At 36.1% G+C, this 20,225-nt stretch overlaps 1 protein-coding gene across 6 annotated transcripts in view; it reads left to right on the forward strand.

Annotated features, from left to right (window-relative positions):
* LOC121380103 (rab11 family-interacting protein 3-like) overlaps positions 1-20,225 on the forward strand; it is a 104,037-nt gene that overhangs the window by 56,847 nt on the left and 26,965 nt on the right. For 2 of the 6 annotated variants that reach the window (XM_041508860.1, XM_041508859.1), the window contains exons 4-9: positions 7,913-8,115; positions 9,321-9,407; positions 13,491-13,547; positions 17,433-17,544; positions 18,278-18,381; positions 19,050-19,140. In XM_041508860.1, the coding sequence (XP_041364794.1) occupies positions 7,913-8,115; positions 9,321-9,407; positions 13,491-13,547; positions 17,433-17,544; positions 18,278-18,381; positions 19,050-19,140 (654 nt within the window). Of the gene's footprint in view, positions 1-6,224; positions 6,320-7,912; positions 8,116-9,320; positions 9,408-13,490; positions 13,548-15,983; positions 16,020-17,432; positions 17,545-18,277; positions 18,382-19,049; positions 19,141-20,225 lie in introns of those variants that run through there. The other 4 variants (XM_041508865.1, XM_041508861.1, XM_041508862.1 and 1 more) reach the window with 4 other exon arrangements.

Below are 20,225 nucleotides of genomic sequence, written 5' to 3' on the forward strand. Positions count from 1 at the left end.
TACGTAGTCCCAAAGAAAAGAAAATGATCACTTGGGTATCGTGGGTTGTTGTTTTTGCTCCAACGTAGCATATCAATAGGCCTAATAGTGTACATTTTTCCTTTGGATTATTTAACAGAGAAAAATACTATAACCCCATTTTGTTCCGTTAATGCAACTTGAAATATATTTAGTTAAATAGTTTATTATATTATTACGTCATTTATGCTGTTTTACAAGTCAGGTTGATCAAAGGGAAGCGCCTTGTCAAAAATTACTGCTTTTGTTTACACTGTACATACAAGAGATGGTCAGGAGCTGACGTCACTTCGCCCCAAGCTATCCCACCGGACGTCACAAAAACAAAACAAAATGGCTGCCCCCAGTTAGCAGGAATAATCATGGTTTTTTATTTACTCTAAAATTACGCGTTTTTCATTTGCTAAAGTGACAGTATGTGTTGGTGGTCCGGGTATGCATCTTTCCAACACATAAGGCTCTTGTTTGAGTTGACCCTACCTTTAACATTACTTTTCATGGACTCAGTCTGTATAGTAAATGTGTTCTGATTATAAGTGCTTTGATTTCTGAATGAACATATACAATGATTACAACAACTGATACCTTTTGGGGGGGTGGGGTTGTTCAAGAAACAACCACGTGGGAATGAAAGACAGTGTTTCCAACACCATCATCATAAATAAGATAATCTTACAAACCATATTACTTGCATTAGAGAGATGTATATGAGTAGTGGAAGAAGGAAGGAAATGTTTTATTTAACGACGCACTCCACACATTTTATTTATGGTTATATGGCGTCAGACATGGTGCACTGGCTGGAACGAGACTCCACACAATTTATTTATGGTTATATGGCGTCAGACATATGGTTAAGGACCACACAGATATAGAGAGAGGAAACCTGCTGTCGCCACTTCATGGACTACTCTTTTCAATTACCAGCAAGGGATCTTTTATATGCACCATCCCACAGACAAGGTAGTACATACCACAGTCTTTGATATGCCAGTCATGGTGCACTGGCTGGAACGAGAAATAGCCCAAGGTGCCCACCGGCGGGGATCAATCCCAGACTGACCGCACATCGAGTGAGCACTTTACCACTGGGCTACATCCTCTCCAGAGCCCCATGAGTAGTGGATGGCTCTCCCAAGATACCATGGCTGTAAGGACTCTATGCCCTTGATGAACTAGTCAGCTTTTACTACATCCTCTCCAGAGCCCCATGAGTAGTGGATGGCTCTCCCAAGATACCATGGCTGTAAGGACTCTATGCCCTTGATGAACTAGTCAGCTTTTTCTACATCCTCACCAGAGGCCCAGGGATGGTACATCAAAGGCTGTGCTATATTCTGCCCCATCAAAATGTTTATAAAAGATCACTTGTTGCTATTTGGCTATTGGATGTCAAACATTTAGTAATTTTTACATATAGTTCACAGAAGAAACATGCTACATTTTTCCATTAGTAACAAGGAATCTTTTATAAGAACCAGGATAGCACATACCATGGCCTTTGATATACATACCAGTCACGGTGTACTGGCTGGAATGAGAAGTAGCCCAATAGGCCCACTGACATGAATCGATCCCAGATTGGTCGTGGATCAAGCGACTGCTTTACCACTGACCTACGTCCCGCCCCTCTTAAGAAACATTGCATCATCTTTACATGTCATTTTGCATTGCACGGCGAGATATGACCGGCGTCGTGGTAGGCCATCGGTCTACAGGCTGGTAGGTACTGGGTTCGGATCCCAGTCGAGGCATGGGATTTTTAATCCAGATACCGACTCCAAACCCTGAGTGAGTGCTCCGCAAGGCTCAATGGGTAGGTGTAAACCACTTGCACCGACCAGTGATGCATAACTGGTTCAACAAAGGCCATGGTTTGTGTTATCCTGTCTGTGGGAAGCGCAAATAAAAGATCCCTTGCTGCTAATTGGAAGAGTAGCCCATGTAGTGGCGACAGCAGGCTTCCTCTCAAAATCTGTGTGGTCCTTAACCATATGTCTGACGCCATATAACCGTAAATAAAATGCGTTGAGTGCATCGTTAAATAAAACATTTCTTTCTTTCTTTTGCAAAGCTAGATGGCAAAATTACAAGAGTTTATTACATTAGGCCCAAAGTATTGCAATAACTTTATGTTTGAGGTGTTGTAAAACAAACATTACATGTACTTTCTTTTTTGCATTGAAACAGGCCCCATGGCTATAAAACTTTCAAAGTCTACACTCGCGTCTTTGACATCATAGCAACATCATACAAATTGTATGCATGTGACTCATTAAAGATTCGAGTCTAGACTCTAAAATTTTATAAGCTCGACTCAGCACTACTGATAAGCTGACTGGGGAATCCCCACCAGCTGTTACCAGCAGGACCGGTCTCGGTGGCATAGTGGTTAAGCCATCGGACTACAGGCTGGTAGGTACCGGGTTCACAGCCCTGTACCGGCTCCATCTCAGAGCGAGTTCTTAAGGGCACAGTGGGTAGGTGTAAGGCCATTACACCCACTTCTCTCTCACTAACAACTAACAACTAACCCACTGTCCTGGAAAGACAGCCCAGATAGCTGAGGTGTGTGTGCCCAGGACAGTGTGCTTGAACCTTAATGGATATAAGCACAAAATTATAAGTTGAAATGAAAACCATTGTAAAGTTTTCACCAGCTGTTAGCAGCAGGAACACCTCATACAGACACTGCTACACCCATTTAGATAGATCACACATTCAAATCTCTCTTGTCATGTGTTAACACTTTGTTGTTTGTGTGATTCTCACAAACAATATTTTAATAATTGACACAAGAATCATTCATCTCTGACAAGCATGCATAGGTGTTACATGTAGTTTGTAGAGTCTAACTGGTTCACCAGTGTTTCAGGCTGTTGTAGTTTCAGGAATCAGTGTAATGTTATGTTAAAAACTTGCTGACAAGTCCTGTCTGACATTTTCAAACACTAACAGTAACCTGTCCACCTGGTAGGTTCAAACTTCAAACAAATTCCTCTTATAACAAAGGGTGGATGTTCAGTTTTACAGGGTGTGTAGCCCTTTACTTGTTATGTACTCAGTTTAGAACTCATTCTTCTGAGCATATGGAGGGGTGCTTGCAGCACATATTCATGCAAACACATCAACAACAAGTCAATTGCCTACAGGCACAGATTTGTAGTGGACAGGTGGCCAATAAGCCCAGAGCTCCCGATTTTTAAGTCAGATTATTATTTTGCCTTTGTATATGTTGTCCAGCCAGTGCACCATGGCTGGTTTATGAAAAGCTGTGATATGTGCTATCCTGTCTGTGGGACATACAAAAACAATCCCTTCTGCTAATAGAAAAATGTAGTGGGTTTCCTCTCTAAGACTATATTTCAAAATTACCAAATGTTTGACATCCAATAGTCAATGATTAATAAATCAATGTGCTCTAGTGGTGATGTGTAAACAAAATAAACTTTTAAGTATCAAAAAGTATGTTTCAAAAAGTGTAGCTGCACGTTTTTAAAGGCATACTGTCACAGATTTAAGGACCTTATTTCTCTTTTAATTAATAATAAATAAAAATTACATTAATTTTTACAAACCAAATCTAACTATTGCATCACTTTAACTACATCATGATGGAGTAAAATCCATGTCAACCCTCTCAGCAATGTTAGTTTTTGAATTGTGGACCATTACCATAATTCAATTATTTTTACAAAATATCATTAATACGTGGAGTATGGTGGTTACATAGATGGTTGAATAAAGTATGTTTATGGACAAATCAAATATATATATTTTTAAGTAATACTTTGTTAGGCCATGAAACAGGTCAGTGGTCTGTGACAGTATGCCTTTAAATGAGACTGTTTCTTTGGCTCGTCTTCCTGCATGCTGCTGTTTGTGGTTTGGCGTGTAGTCACGTGGATGGTAGACATTGACAGTGATGTTTACCGTGTTAATCAGCAAATCACACTGTCAGGTCGGGTGCTGTAGACAAGACTTCAGGTGAATCAGTCTGTCACAAACGAGCTTCTTTGTTCCAAAGTAAAGAAGTCTGATCGCACCAGAGTGATTACATGACTTGTGAATTCATAGTTAGTGCATGTGTGAATACAAAGTACAGAAGTCTGATCGCACCAGAGTGATTACATGACTTGTGAATTCATAGTTAGTGCATGTGTGAATACAAAGTAAAGAAGTCTGATCGCACCAGAGTGATTACATGACTTGTGAATTCATAGTTAGTGCATGTGTGAATACAAAGTAAAGAAGTCTGATCGCACCAGAGTGATTACATGACTTGTGAATTCATAGTTAGTGCATGTGTGAATACAAAGTACAGAAGTCTGATCGCACCAGAGTGATTACATGACTTGTGAATTCATAGTTAGTGCATGTGTGAATACAAAGTACAGAAGTCTGATCGCACCAGAGTGATTACATGACTTGTGAATTCATAGTTAGTGCATGTGTGAATACAAAGTAAAGAAGTCTGATCGCACCAGAGTGATTACATGACTTGTGAATTCATAGTTAGTGCATGTGTGAATACAAAGAGTGGATGATACAGGGGTAGAGAACAGGGGATGACATTATATGGGCTTTGTGCTTATAAAACATTTAGTGCAAATATTTAGAGTTTGAAACTTTAACGTCATGGCAATGCCATACAAATAGCACTCTTGTGACATCATTAAAGATTTCAGTCTAGACTCAAGACTCGAATATTTAGATTTTAAATCTTTAACGTTATGGCAACACTATGAAATTTGCATAATTGTGACTTCATTAAAGATACTTTTATAAGAATGGGCCCTGATGATGTATTTGGCCATGATATATTGCCTCATGTTTTACTCTCGACACCCAATACCTACTTACTGCAGTCAGTTTTCTAATTCCTGTAACAAACCCTGCAGAATACATGAAATACTTGTAACGAAAAATTATAATAACAAAAATAAAAGAATTGAATAAATTTTATTTGTAAAACAAACTTTGTGTGTTTTGAATGGTACAAACATTTTAGTGGCAAGCAATTACTTTTCATTTCAGTTGTAAAATTATCTTTGCCTGTTGCTCAATTGTAAATGAGACCTTGATCGACATGAAAGAAATGGAGGGGAGATTTTAGCAGCTCCCCTAGACTTAAACTAATGGGAGCCATTTAAGATATTACCATGATGTTGATAGCACCTAAATGCACATGTAAGGGATGACAATACTCTACTGGAACTAGTCTTAGAGCAGTGATGGAAATCGAGAATCATAGCTCCACTTAATCAGTGAGCTCTGTATTTAAACAAAGGGCCTGACCTAGCCCATTGAAGCTTGATGTGCTGTTGGTTTGGGATCGATCCCCATTGGTGGGCTCATTGGGCTGTTTCTCATTCCAACCAATGCACCATGTCTGGTATATCCACGGCAGTGGTATGTGCTATCCTGTCTGTGGGATGGTGCATATAAAAGATCCATTGCTACTAATGAAAAAAATGTAGTAGGTTTCTTCTTTAAGACCAAAATGACCAAATGTTAGACATCCAATAACCGATGATTAATATATCAATGTGCTCTAGTTGTGTCATTAAACAAAACAAACTTTTAACTGTTTAAAAAAATATTTTTATTATTATATTTGTTTTATTTAAAAAAAAAAAAATTCTGAGAATAAATTGCTTATATGATTTTAATTTTTTCATCAAAATGCATGCATAACTGTTTGTTGTTAATTTCGATACCACTAATTAATCTACTAACTGACAACTATAAAATAGTCATTACTGTCAAAGAAATAGTATTCCTTTCTTTTCTTTTTCTGTTTAGTTATATTACTTCTGTATTTTTACCTTTCTTGCAGTGTGAATTGTATCTTTACCATTTAGTGTGTTAAATGACGTGTGAATTATGGACTTCTGTAAAAACACAATACTCAATATACACAGCAATAATTTATTTGGCTGTAGGCTGGCCGTTAACCCTCTAAGTGCTGTAACAACACCTCAGGTAGGCTTAATTAAAGTGTTATAAAATAGCAGGGCCTGAATGCAATAACAGGTTTCTTAAGACTGAAACCTGGAAATACTTGAGTAATACTGTAAATATCTCACTTCACTCGACCATAACAGAAATGTTTACAGCTTCCGAAACAGCACACAGTGGTTATTTTCTTCCAGCTAAGTAAAATTTAACCTACTTTTCCTGTGTTTGTGTTAGTACAACAAGCCATAGGAGGCAGTTGTCACAAGAGGCCATGTACAAAGATTGTTGGTGAGAGTTTGAAACGTTTAGCATGTCCGAGAGAAACCAGGCTGCTTGTAAGGTGGGTGTTTCCTTTCAAATAATCCACTTGGCAGGCTGAGAAATCTATTCATAAAAATATGCTTAGCTGGCAATGAATTGTTAACATTTCACACATGGAAATGAATAGTGTACATTCACAGTGTAATGTTCAGACAAATGTCTTCTTTTGTTTGTTGTTGTTGTTTTGTTTTTAATTTCAACGGTTGTGTTTGAAAGTAATTATGGTTATTGTCCTATTATATTTGTTTGTTATAAGACCTGCATTAATTCATTTATTATCCACATGGTTCATCATAACTGAGTTAATAATAATCATATGAAGCACACATGTAATAACAAGTGTAATGACATAATTGTGGGAAGCGACATCATAGCATGATGTTGCATCCCCAGTCCTTGCTCAGATTGTGCATGTGAAATATGACGTCATTTCGTCATCTCCTTCATTTTGAGACATTCCTTGTTATTTTATATAAAAAAACACCTAATAATATGGATAATAAAGAAACTGTTACACTTGCATGTGAGTCGTACTGATTTTACGAAACTCTCTTTCTCGGGCAATACAATCGGTACGACACACATAATAATCTCTATATATTACTCGGGACATTGTTGTATGTTATGTCAGTAATGTGTATTAAACATAAAATGAAAAGAAAGTGTTATGTTAGGTATGGTCCCAGCTTACATTATATCTGCAGGTGTTAGGTAATTAACCAAAAGATTTATTCAAGAAACACATCAAGCTAGCAATGTACTGTTGAAATTTGTAACATCAACTTGATATATGTTAATGTTGTAACATTCTGACTAAACTGACATTTATTTAACTTCAGTAGCTATATCTGGGTGAATTATTAACAATGAAACAATTTCTGTAAACTAAAATGTTTTTAGATGTATATTTGGGGGGGGGGGGGGATTTTGGTTACTGCATCTATTATCTTATCTTTTTAATAAAAAACACAGGATATTAAATTTGTTTTATATGATATACAATCTTACTAAATATGTTTTGAAGGGAAATTAAAAGAAAATAACACATTTTACTACGAAAACGATAACAGGAAATAATGCAATGGACAACAACGAATGAATGTCTTTTAATGTTTTGGTTATTATGTACAGTAAGATTCATTTCTCAAACAAAACCACATTTAAGGGAAAATTGCCAGCATAACGTGGAGACATTAATAAGGAAGATCAATTTAATATTCTTTACTTTTAACTGATATTTATTTTCCAGACACTGAATGGTGACAGTTTAAATGGGGAGTTATCTGTGCCTAGTGGGGAGACATCACTAACAAGGGAGATCACTTTAATATCCCAAGATAACTCTTAACTGATATTTATTTTCCAGACACTGAATGGTGACAGTTTAAATGGGGAGTTATCTGTGCCTAGTGGGGAGACATCACTAATAAGGGAGATCACTTTAATATCCCAAGATAACTCTTAACTGATATTGATTTTCCAGACGGTGAATGGTGACAGTTTGAATGGGGAAGTTATCTGTGCCTTGTGGAGGTGACAAGGCACAGATAACTAACACTAACAAGGGAGATCACTTTAATATCCCAAGATAACTCTGATATTGATTTTCCAGACCGTGAATGGTGACAGCTCAAATGGTGACAGTCATCTGACGTACTCTGAGTATGACCTGCCTAGCGGGGAAGACATCAGTGACAAGGGTGCACTCACAAACGGGGACATCTCTTCCATAGGGCAGATCCAACATGGCTTCCTTCACCCTCAGAACTCAGAGGATGAGGCAGACAGTGCTATCAGTGGCAAGTCTTCAGAAATGTAAGAAACCTCGTAGTAAAAATACTCTTGGAAAGAGTCTAATCTTGATATATTTTGTGTAGAACTGGGGAAAATTTGGAACTTTTGCCATATTATTTCTTGTTGTGGTTGTAGCTTATAATTGTAAAGATGTGTCATGGGCCTATATTCTTATTATGTATTATTATAGACAGTGTGTATGTGTGTAGGGGTGGGGTTAGCGGGAGCACAGTAGCAAGTACCCATTCCACCCTGTGTTATTCTGGGGCCATTTGATAATTACATAATGCAAAATCTGGCATTTTTATAACCCATCTCCCCATGTGACATTTTGTAATACCAAGACCACTGCCTACTTTACAGTTATGAAATGCTCATCAACCCCACATTTAAATACATGTTGAAAGTTAGAAATACATACATATATCCTCCGATTCTGCTGCATTGTGGGATAAAAACAATAACAGACTGATGTCATAGCACATTGGCCTTTATTATGTTGAAGACAAATAGAGATGTTTGCTTGGCAACACTTTGCAGATTTTGCCATTTTTACATCAGAATAAATCTACAATCCTACCTATACACTTAAGATCTAGTTGTCTAAGCAGTATATAATTATACCTACTGGTACATCAAAGGCTATGGAATGTGCTCTCCTATGTGTGGGGAAGTACATATGAAAGATCCATCAGGGCTCGAAACTGCCTGTGGCCAGTTGCCAAATGCGACCATTGTCCCATTTTGGCGACTTTAATATTTTAAAATAATGGCGTTAGTCACCCAAATAATATTATTAAAATCTTGCTTGTGATTCGTGGTTCATTACCATAATTTGCCAATATCCATTATTATTTTTGGCCCACCATATTTTTTGGCAGTTTTCGAGCCCTGATAAAAGATCCATTACTGCTGATAGAAAAATGTAGCGAGTTTCCACTGAAGACTATGTATTGGAATTACCAAATGTCTAACATCCAATAGCCAATAATTAATAAACCAATTTGCCCTAGAGGTGTGGTTATTCACCATTTTGTTGTGTTTAACTTAACCAATTTGCCCTAGAGGTGTGGTTATTCACCATTTTGTTGTGTTTAACTTAACCAATTTGCCCTAGAGGTGTGGTTATTCACCATTTTGTTGTGTTTAACTTAACCAATTTGCCCTAGAGGTGTGGTTATTCACCATTTTGTTGTGTTTAACTTAACTAATTTGTTGTATTGTAGAAGTCGACAGGAAGTGACTGACGAAGAGAATTATGAGGATTTTGGTGAAATAGAATCAGAAGCTGATATCTCCGACCAAGGTCACCTGTGAGTTAAACTTCCACTGTTCACCTGTAACAATATATTAAATACATTCATTACCTTTAAATCCACAACCATACAGATCTTCTGTTACAATATATTAAAAACATGTATTACCTTTAAAACCACAGCCACACAGATCTGTAACAATATATTAAATACATTAATTACCTTTAAAACCACAACCATACAGATCTGTAACAATATATTAAAAACATTAATTACCTTTAAAACCACAACCATACAGATCTGTTTATGCTCACATCTGTAGAATATCAAACAAGACTTACGTCCAAGCCCAAACCTCTTTATCATGCTCATGTCCATTAAAGGTTCAGGCATGTCCACCATGGGCTCAGTCTCTGGGATAGCCAGTATCTGATCCCAGGGCTGAAAAAAGACTGTGATGTTTACTGTTATTTAAGCATGATGTCAAATGATTGTGAGTTGTGTTTGTGTCCTGGATGAAATGTCTGATAATTATGTCAAAGGTGTTCCCATGGTAAACATGCCTGAACCATAGTGAACAAGAGTTGACCTTGACCTTGGTTGTTAGTGTGACTTACAATATCCTGTTTATTTATCTTGATTTAAAACAAAAACCTGATCTAGATTATTTTTACATCAGTATTACAATAAAGCATTTGGTTAGTGTTTAGAGCTGTAGTACAAATGAAATAACAAACATAACTTTCTCATTAATTTTGTTTTAATAATTAGTTTTAAGTTGTCTAATAAATACAGCAAAGAAAAGTATTCTTTTCATGATGGTTTGAAAAAGCTTCTCTTGTTTGTGACCTAATATTTCCCATTATTCAGTAAGCTGGTTGATTACTGATCCATTGGTCTCTGTAACACTAAACCATTTACTGAGGCAGTAATGAGTGAGAGTTTTGGTTACAGTACCAGGGTTTCCACCAGAGATTTATTCCAGGGTATGCCCTCAATAGGCTGCGAAGCCTACTAGTGCTCATGCCAAAGTTTAGAAATCATTTCAACAATTTTATAATGTATATATAAAGAACATGTACTATAAATACACTGACATAATGCTGTTTGTCTCCTGGTAATAAATTATGTTTAAAGTCATACATTAACAAGAACATTTAAACAACAAGAACATTAATTTATATATATATATCATCGTAAGTGGCAGATATGACCTAAAACGTCTTTTTTGCATATTCGGAATCATGATCCTCAACTACATATTGTCAAAAAAATCGTAGCTGTGTCCGTAATAGCATCGCTTATACAGAAGGATTTAAATGGTCGTAAGTGAATCACAGATACCAATTTGCATGAAAATAGACGTAACTGACACATACGACTTTTCTCCGATTTGCTTGCTGTTCATTATATGAACACGACTGGTCGTGTGTGGTAGATACACCCTTTTTAAATACAGTTTGTTATATAATTATGTCTGACATAGGTCGTATGTGCCAAATATGATAGATATGTATTCTTTGTTATCAGTCTGTGATAGAAATTACAAATGCGAAGTACAGTAGAACATGCATTATGTCAATATTTTTATGTGCTTGAATCCTAAAAATAATATGACTTTTGTCGTTGTGAGAGCCCTGTCTATTTAAGAAAAAACATTTGGTACTGCATGCAACGAACCATTTGGTAACAGACAAGAATGGTGTCTGTATATGTAAATAGGAATTGCAGTAATATTAATGTCTGTATGGTTTGCTATTTTATGTGCACTATAATTATAATAATAAACATGTTTTGGTGAATTTTCTTGAAAAACAAATATCTATTTTGAAATGTTTTTAATTAAAGCAAAGTTTCCAACATGTAATTTGTATCTGTAGATACAATTTTAATTCATAATAATGTTGTATGTGGCATATACGACCAAAGTGCAAGCTAAATCACACTGATTTGGATTAACAATATTGCACATACAAACGTCATTGTAGATTATCCAGGATAAACTCCAGTAACAAAAGACAGTGTAATCATACATACGGTTAAAAGGTGAATAAAGTGAATGTGGCCTCAAAATAAATGATAGCAAGATGTATGTACTTTGATTAACTTTACAGTTAACAAATATTTGCAACAGAATATCCCTGTTCTGAGTCAGATCCCCGATCCTATCGGAAGCCCGACTCTGGATAGGCGTTTTTGAAACCCTAGTGGTATATATGGACTATGGGCACGTTAAACCAGTTACTAAGCTAAGCTAAGCAACATAATGTTGAACGTGAACATGACACAACACACACACACACACACACACACACACACACACACCAAAACATTAGCACAACATAGCATGCACAACAGAAGCTGAATTTGACATAGCATATATATATATATATATATATATATATATATATATATATATATATATATATATATTTATAGTCAAACTTTGATAACTCGATCTTGAAGGGGACGAGGAAATAGTTCAAGTTTCAGGGAGTTCGAGTTTTCGAAATTAATATATGAGTTCAAATTTGAAACTGCATTGCAGCTGGGGGGGTTTTCGCTTAATACTGTAAGAAGCTTGTGCTTCGCTGCCTACCTCTGAACTCTTAAAAAAGATGCATCCCCAGTTGAAAGGCAAATTAATATATCAGTCACCTCACCCCACGCCACCCCATATCATCCCACCCCACCCCAGCTATTGACATCTTCAACGCCTGTCGTACATTCTTTTTGCGTATATTGTAAAAATAAGTAAATAAAACAAAAAAGATCACCCAGATGAATTTGAAATATATGCTTGGACATATAGGCTACACGTATTTATTGACAGAAAAAAAAGAAAAAAGAAGGCATTTACATACATATATAAATAACAAAAAGTAACGTTGACGTATTTTACAGATGTCAAAACATGGCGGAACGTAACTAACAAACAAAACACTGAATGCTAAATAACACTATAAGTACATTTGTTTTACACAAAATCATTTACGCTTCACACCTCTACTTTCTTTCTCCAATCTGGCCACTCACCTTCCATTTCTGGGCCCTACGCAAGATTGCTTGGATGATAAGAAAGCAGAACTTTTTAAAACGGATTTGGCAAACCCCACAATACCAGGTCCTTCCCCAGATTGCTCGATCTGTGATGTATCAATTTTTAACATAACTAAATGACTGGTAATTGATAAACATTAACTGATACATAAATAGAAAAGTTAAAGTTTGACACGATTCATGCCTTTGAGAGCAAAAACAAACTGCGCTAACAATTATTACAAATGCTCTTTGAAGTTAACCAGACTATGTCTGTAATTAAGTATTACATAGCGAGGTTCTCCATCACGGACAAATACCGACTACCATACATAGGATCATTTCATTACGGTTAGTCGGCGATCTATTATTCTGTAATTATTACCCTAATTCTCAACAGCCAAGACCACCCGAGACAGGTGCGCTTTGCTTGTTTGACATACATTCGTCTTTAAAATACTATCGGTAACGACAGTTTGATCAATCCATACGCGTCGAGTTTTAGAGGTGCATACCCTATTAAATCTTTATGGTGGGACCAAAGAATTAGGTCGAGAGATTGAGTTTTCGAAGTTTGAGTTTTTGAAGGTCATTATTACTAGTTTGTATAGCAACTCAGCCGGGACTGTTGCTTCAGATCGAGAGATCGAAGTTTTCAAGAGATCGAAGGTGGAGTGATTGAAGTTTGACTATATATATATATGAAAATGTTAGGGTACACATCAGTACCCTAAAACTATTTAGGGTACACATTTTTTCCTATTTTACCCTCTGGAAAAATCCCTGAGTACCCCTATAACATTAAGAATAATAAGCAAGCATTTGGTTTTCAGCACCCCTGTAACATTAAGAATAATGAGTCAGTGTTTAGTTTTCAGCACCCCTGTAACATTAAGAATAATGAGTCAGTGTTTAGTTTTCAGCACCCCTGTAACGTTAAGAATAATGAGTCAGTGTTTAGTTTTCAGCACCCCTGTAACGTTAAGAATAATGAATGAGTGTGGTTTTCAGCACCCCTGTAACGTTAAGAATAATGAGTCAGTGTTTAGTTTTCAGCACCCCTGTAACATTAAGAATAATGAGTCAGTGTTTGGTTTTCAGCACCCCTGTAACGTTAAGAAAGCGAGATCAGCTGGGGAGACCTCAGAAACGAACGTGGTATTGTCTTACACATCTAGTCAGTGTCGTGGTCGTGGAGTTAGACTTTAATAGCATGCGTTGTTGTGTTTCAACTAGTTCACTTAATCAGCAGTCGTCTCAGTGGGGTTGGGCTATATTCAGTCATAGTTCATGTGTACAGAATGGGTTGAGGGTTTAGAAGAGAGGTCAGAATTCGTTGTTGTGCTTCAACTAGCTCACTTAATCAGCAGTCGTCTCAGTGGGGTTGGGCTATGTTCAGTCACAGTTCTTGTGTACAGAATGGGTTGAGGGTTTAGAAGAGAGGTCAGAATTCGTTGTTGTGCTTCAACTAGCTCACTTAATCAGCAGTCGTCTCAGTGGGGTTGGGCTATATTCAGTCACAGTTCATGTGTACAGAATGGGTTGAGGGTTTAGAAGAGAGGTCAGAATTCGTTGTCGTGCTTCAACTAGCTCACTTAATCAGCAGTCGTCTCAGTGAGGTTGGGCTATATTCAGTCATAGTTCATGTGTACAGAATGGGTTGAGGGTTTAGAAGAGAGGTCAGAATTTGTTGTTGTGCTTCAACTAGCTCACTTAATCAGCAGTCGTCTCAGTGAGGTTGGGCTATATTCAGTCACAGTTCATGTGTACAGAATGGGTTGAGGGTTTAGAAGAGAGGTCATAGTTCATGTGTACAGAATGGGTTGAGGGTTTAGAAGAGGTCAGAATTCATGTTGAGAGAGGGCAGCTATTCGGCTATTTCTCGTTCCAACCAGTGCACCACAACTGGTATATGAAAGTGTGGTATGTGCTATCCTGTCTGGGATGGTGCATATAAAAGATCATTTGCTACTAATGGAAAACAGTAGCAGGTTTCCTTTGTAAGACTATATTGAAGAAATTACCAAATGTTTGACGTCCAATAGCTGATTATTAATAAATCAATGTGCGCTAGTGGTGTCGTTAAGCAAAACAAAACTTTAACTTGTTTCATACTCTCACAACCTTGCAAAAATGTCCTTTGGACTTTTTCTTGTACAAAGATATCTTTCATATTTGGTACGATTAAAAAAAAAGCATTTTATTGTGCTAAAGCTGAAGTTTGCAGCTGTGGTATGCAAAATATTTGTGTACCATAATAGCACTGGATTATCAAAATAACTTAGAAGTACATATTTGATATGTGTTTCCACACAAGAACGTTTCAAAACATTACATTGCTACATGTATGCTGTTACAGCTGTTACGGGTTTAGAAAATAATAAGTCTAGTTTGAGACCACTGTGCACTGAATTTGCTTGGTTTGAGAATTTTTGTAGTATTGCAGCTTTTCAACTAATTAGTGGCTTAGAAAAGACTTTTCGATTAATAAAGATATATCACTGTGTATACACAGTATATGTGTAGAATCTGTTTTCCTTTGTAACTGGGGATGCACAACAAGTTCTATCCTAGCCAGTTCCTGCTTGACCAAGGGAAGACAACTCTGCTTATTGGGGTCGTGGCATTGGCTGGTGGTATTGTGAAATGTGTTATTCAATACCTGTTTATACTAACAATACACAAAATGTGGAAAATAAACTGGGTATTGGAAAAGTATGTTTGTGTTATTTATTACACTGATATTTTCACTCCAGTATTCAAGTCACTGAGCACCTTTGTTGTATAATTGTGTTCATCTTCTGTTTCTAGGAATTCACTCTTTGTTTTTGGGATACTGATGTTGTAAAAAAACTAATAATAATAATAATTTAAAAAAGAGATGTTGTATTTAGGTGTAGTAACTCTCTTTTTCTTTCTTTTTTTCATTGATCTATGTGTGTGTAAAACAAAATTTTAAAAATATTTTAATTATTACTTTTGTTTTTATTACCAATCTTTTTTACCACCAAATAAAGTCGATTATTGAATAAAGTTTGATTAATTTATCATCATTAAAAGTAAAATATTACTTGTAATTTGTTGTTACTTATACAAGTATACTGTTTGACTTGCATGTTTGACATTACTACTTAAAGAACGGCAGTCAACCCTTTGACATGTGATTACAGTCACTAAGTTGTTTCTTTAAGGATGTGTCATATGAAGAACAGTGTGTGTAATTTGTAATTAGTGCAAATTGTTCTCATTTCTTGGATTAAGCTAAGCTATGTATCAGCTACAATGTGGAGTACTGCTGAATCTTCTCAAAATGATTGCCACATCTCAGTGCTGAATATAGTTCAATCATTTCTGGTCCATTTGAGGCCACCTGAAGGATATTTTAATAAATAATACTTGCTCTATAGACAGTAGCTTCTCAGTGACATAATGATTACTGCTTTGTTCAGAGTATGCTTTATCATAGAGGATCTGTTGTATGAATGATTGATGCTAGACATGTTATTAGTGGACTGTTCTGGTGTGTGTGTCTGATTGATGCTAGATGTATTATTAGTGGACTGTTCAGGTATTAACACTTATATATTTTTCCAGTTTAAACAGGCGACTCACTTCTGCAGCTTACGCTAGGTAGGAACTAACTTTCTATTTTTGGTTGCTATAGGTGGTTATGGTGCAATGCATGTATGTATGTTTATGATATATTCTATGCAACTAATCATATACATGTATTATATCTCTGTAATGATTTTGTTTTGTGGGGTTGTGATTCAAGTTGTGTGGGGGGGTTTTGTTGTTGTATATTGTATATTTGTTAAATACAGTGGAAAAAACCCTAAAGGGATTATTAAAAATTGGTATCAAATCAGAATATATTTGTTAAATACAGTGGAAAAAACCCTGAAGGGATTATTAAAAACCTGGCATCAAATCAGAATATATTTGTTAAATACAGTGGGAAAAACCCTGAAGGGATTATTAAAAACCTGGTATCAAATCAGAATATATTTGTTAAATACAGTGGGAAAACCCCTGAAGGGATTGTTAAAAACTTGGTATCAAACCAGAATATATTTGTTAAATATAGTGGAAAAAACCCTGAAGGGATTATTAAAACTTGGTATCAAATCAGAATATATTTGTTAAATACAGTGGGAAAAACCCCTGAAGGGATTATTAAAAAATTGGTATCAAATCAGAATATATTTGTTAAATACAGTGATAATAACATTCAGTGTCCGTGAACAAACTATAAAAATTGTATGGATGTTAGTTTCTCCTAACAAAGGCATTACTAGTAAATATAACACATGTTTATTTGTAGACTATCATTCTGTGAAAAAAGCAAAGACAAAAATGAATTACTAAAAAATATATATTTAATCAAAATTTTAAAATGAAGTTTATTTTTCTTTATTTTGTCTGTGTGTTTAAAAAAAAAAATTTACTACTTGTACAATAATCAATTGTTTATAAAAATGTCTCTTTTTTATAAATTGAATTTTAATGTTTTATTTCTTGTAGAATCTAATTTCATTTTGTCTCTGTTATCAAAGTATTCAATATATTTTAATTTATTTTTGCATGTTTTATGTTTTAATTATTAATTGTAAAAAAAAAAAATCAAAAGAATATTAACTGTGTGCTTTTATTTTAACTTAATCTTTTAAACCTCACCAATGCATGAACCAAAAAAAGCCTTCAGTATGCTTAAACAACATTCTGCTAATTGTTACATGTATCTTAATTATTCACTATTGTAGATTTCAATTATCATTAGGCTTAATTATTGGTGTTTCACTATTATTAAGAAAACATTGCAATTATGTGAATTAAAAATAATTTTTGAGGCTTTTCCAGTAATTATTACAAGTGAGGAAGTAGTTGTTTGAATCTGAATCAAACACTAATTGAAATAAAACAATCTGGCTCTATTATTTTAACATCATATATGTTGAAAACATGAAAATCTACCAACGAGACACTTTCTGCAGTGGCTCTGTATTTGAATGTATGTTAACATAGGTATTTCTCTTTCTGTAGTCAGCTACAGCGTGGAGCCAGAGATTCTCCAAACAGCACACGCAGAAGCAGTTTTGGTTCTGACGGACTTTACGACCATATTGATGAAAACTTTGATGACCTCAATGGAAGGGTGAGCATGTTTGATCAAATAATACCACCAGTTAGAAACAAGTTCAATATGAAGTGACGATAAGCTGTTAATTTTCTTTGTATATATTTGTCCGTTACAGATCTATCATATTAAGCAATCTATTTGTTAATTCTGTATGATTCATATAATGACGTGTCATGTGGTAATTATTATATTTTAATTAATTCCATATTGCATCCTTCAATTTTTGCAGAGTTAATGTTGGGTTTTTTCTGTTTGCTTCTTATAGCATGTCAGGGTTCATACGGGTCATAGAAATTTTTAGTAAGTAAATTAGCAAATGTCCTTTTGTTTGGCCTGGAAAGTCATAAAAAATAAATATTGGTTACCCCCCCCCCCCCCCCCCTATTTAAAATAACTCTTGACAAATTCACAGTTCATAGCAGTATTATTAGATCATGTGGATGATCACAGCAAAATTCTTTAAAATCCACAAAAAGGTCTTGAATGAAAAATGCCTTATGCGTCAAGACTAATCAGTTTCGATGTTGCTTTTCTGGGTTTTTTTCATTGGATGTTATGGCTGTAGCGACCTAGGAACAGCCAGTCATATGTCTTTAAATTGTTATCACACATGTATGTGTTATTAATTTATATTATGATAAATAACAAATGGTGTTTCACAAACAGGTGTGTAAGAAAATAGTTTTCACTGTATTTTATTTGTGTAATGTTTTGTTTGTTTAATTGTCTGTTTGTTTGTTTGTTTTAGGTGAAGTATCTGGAGAGTCAGCTGACGAAACTGTGTGAACACCAGATGAAGACCGACACCAAACACACAAACCTGAAAAAAGAAAACGGCCACTTGACAGAAAAGTAAAAACTAGTTACAGATAGAATATAAAAACAAAACATCAACATATACCTACAATAAAATTATGCTATTCAATCTTGGCAGAGTCTTCGCAACCTAATGAAAGGTCAAAGACAAAGGGTCAATCTTTTCAATTTAATCTGTATTAATTTGAAACACTGATCTGGTAGAGGGAACTTGTTTCTAAACGTTTCGAAGAGGTGAGACCATGTTCCCATTCTCTCGTCCCTCGACTGGTATTGTGATGAGAACACATTCTCAGCCGTTTGCGAACACAGTTTCGTACAAATGGTAATATTATTCTCTGAAAGGGTAAGGTCGGAGGATGAACAAGTTTTAAATTTTGTTTATATTAAGTCAGTTGATTTATGTAGTTGATTTGTGTCATCAAAACCTTACATGGTAGAATGTAGTTCAGTGTAGTGAACTCAGATGAGGTGCAGTGCAAGGCACAATATGAACCATTCTGTTCTGTCTGAAAACTACCAAATGTTCGACATCCAATAGCCGATGATTAAAAAATAAACCGTAATAAATCTTTTAACTTGGTTTTGCATGTCTGTTTTGTGACTTTAAAAAATTCATCTTCTGGGTTTTTTTCAAAATCTTATGTCATGGCACTAATGCCAGGACTTTGAATATTACAGCTAACGGAATGTTTTGATTTCAGAGTGCATTATATGGAAGAACAGTTACGCTTTATGGAGATGAAGTCTGAAGAACTGGTGAAAGAGGAACGCAGGAAACTCCAAGACACTGTGGTGAATAGTTCATTACAGCCGAACGCAGGAAATCTACCAAGACACTGTGGTGAATAGTTCTATCACATACCACAGTTACCAGCGTGGTTCACTGGCGCTACATTATAGTATAATAATCAGACCTCGCCGTTTAAGGGGAGCTATAATCCACAGTCTTTGATGATGTACCAGTCGTGGTGCACTGGCGCTACATTATAGTATAATAATCAGACCTCGCCGTTTAAGGGGAGCTATCACATACCACAGTCTTTGATGATGTACCAGTCGTGGTGCACTGGCGCTACATTATAGTATAATAATCAGACCTCGCCGTTTAAGGGGAGCTATCACATACCACAGTCTTTGATGATGTACCAGTCGTGGTGCACTGGCGCTACATTATAGTATAATAATCAGACCTCGCCGTTTAAGGGGAGCTATCACATACCACAGTCTTTGATGATGTACCAGTCGTGGTGCACTGGCGCTACATTATAGTATAATAATCAGACCTCGCCGTTTAAGGGGAGCTATCACATACCACAGTCTTTGATGATGTACCAGTCGTGGTGCACTGGTGCTACATTATAGTATAATAATCAGACCTCGCCGTTTAAGGGGAGTTAAGGGGAGTTATCACATACCACAGTCTTTGATGATGTAACATACCACAGGGGAGTCTATCACATACCAGTCGTGGTGCACTGGCGCTACATTATAGTATAATAATCAGACCTCGCCGTTTAAGGGGAGCACATATCTTTGATGATGTACAGTCGTGGTGCAGGCACATTATAGTCAGACCTCGCCGTTTAAGGGGATGTCTTTGATGATACCAGTCGTGGTGCACTGGCTACATTATAGTATAATAATCAGACCATGACTGGGCGCTACATTATAGTACATCAAGTCTTTGATGATGTACGTCGTGGTGCACTGGCGCTGCCATCCTGTCTACAGTCGTGGTGCATGGCGCTACATTATAGTATAATAATCAGACCTCGCCGTTTAAGGGGAGTTATCACATACCACAGTCTTTGATGATGTACCAGTCGTGGTGCACTGGCGCTAATCGAAAAGATCACATACCACAGTAGCCCATGAAG

The sequence above is a fragment of the Gigantopelta aegis genome, chromosome 8 (assembly GCF_016097555.1).
Source record: "Gigantopelta aegis isolate Gae_Host chromosome 8, Gae_host_genome, whole genome shotgun sequence".
Taxonomy (NCBI): Eukaryota; Metazoa; Mollusca; class Gastropoda; order Neomphalida; family Peltospiridae; genus Gigantopelta; species Gigantopelta aegis.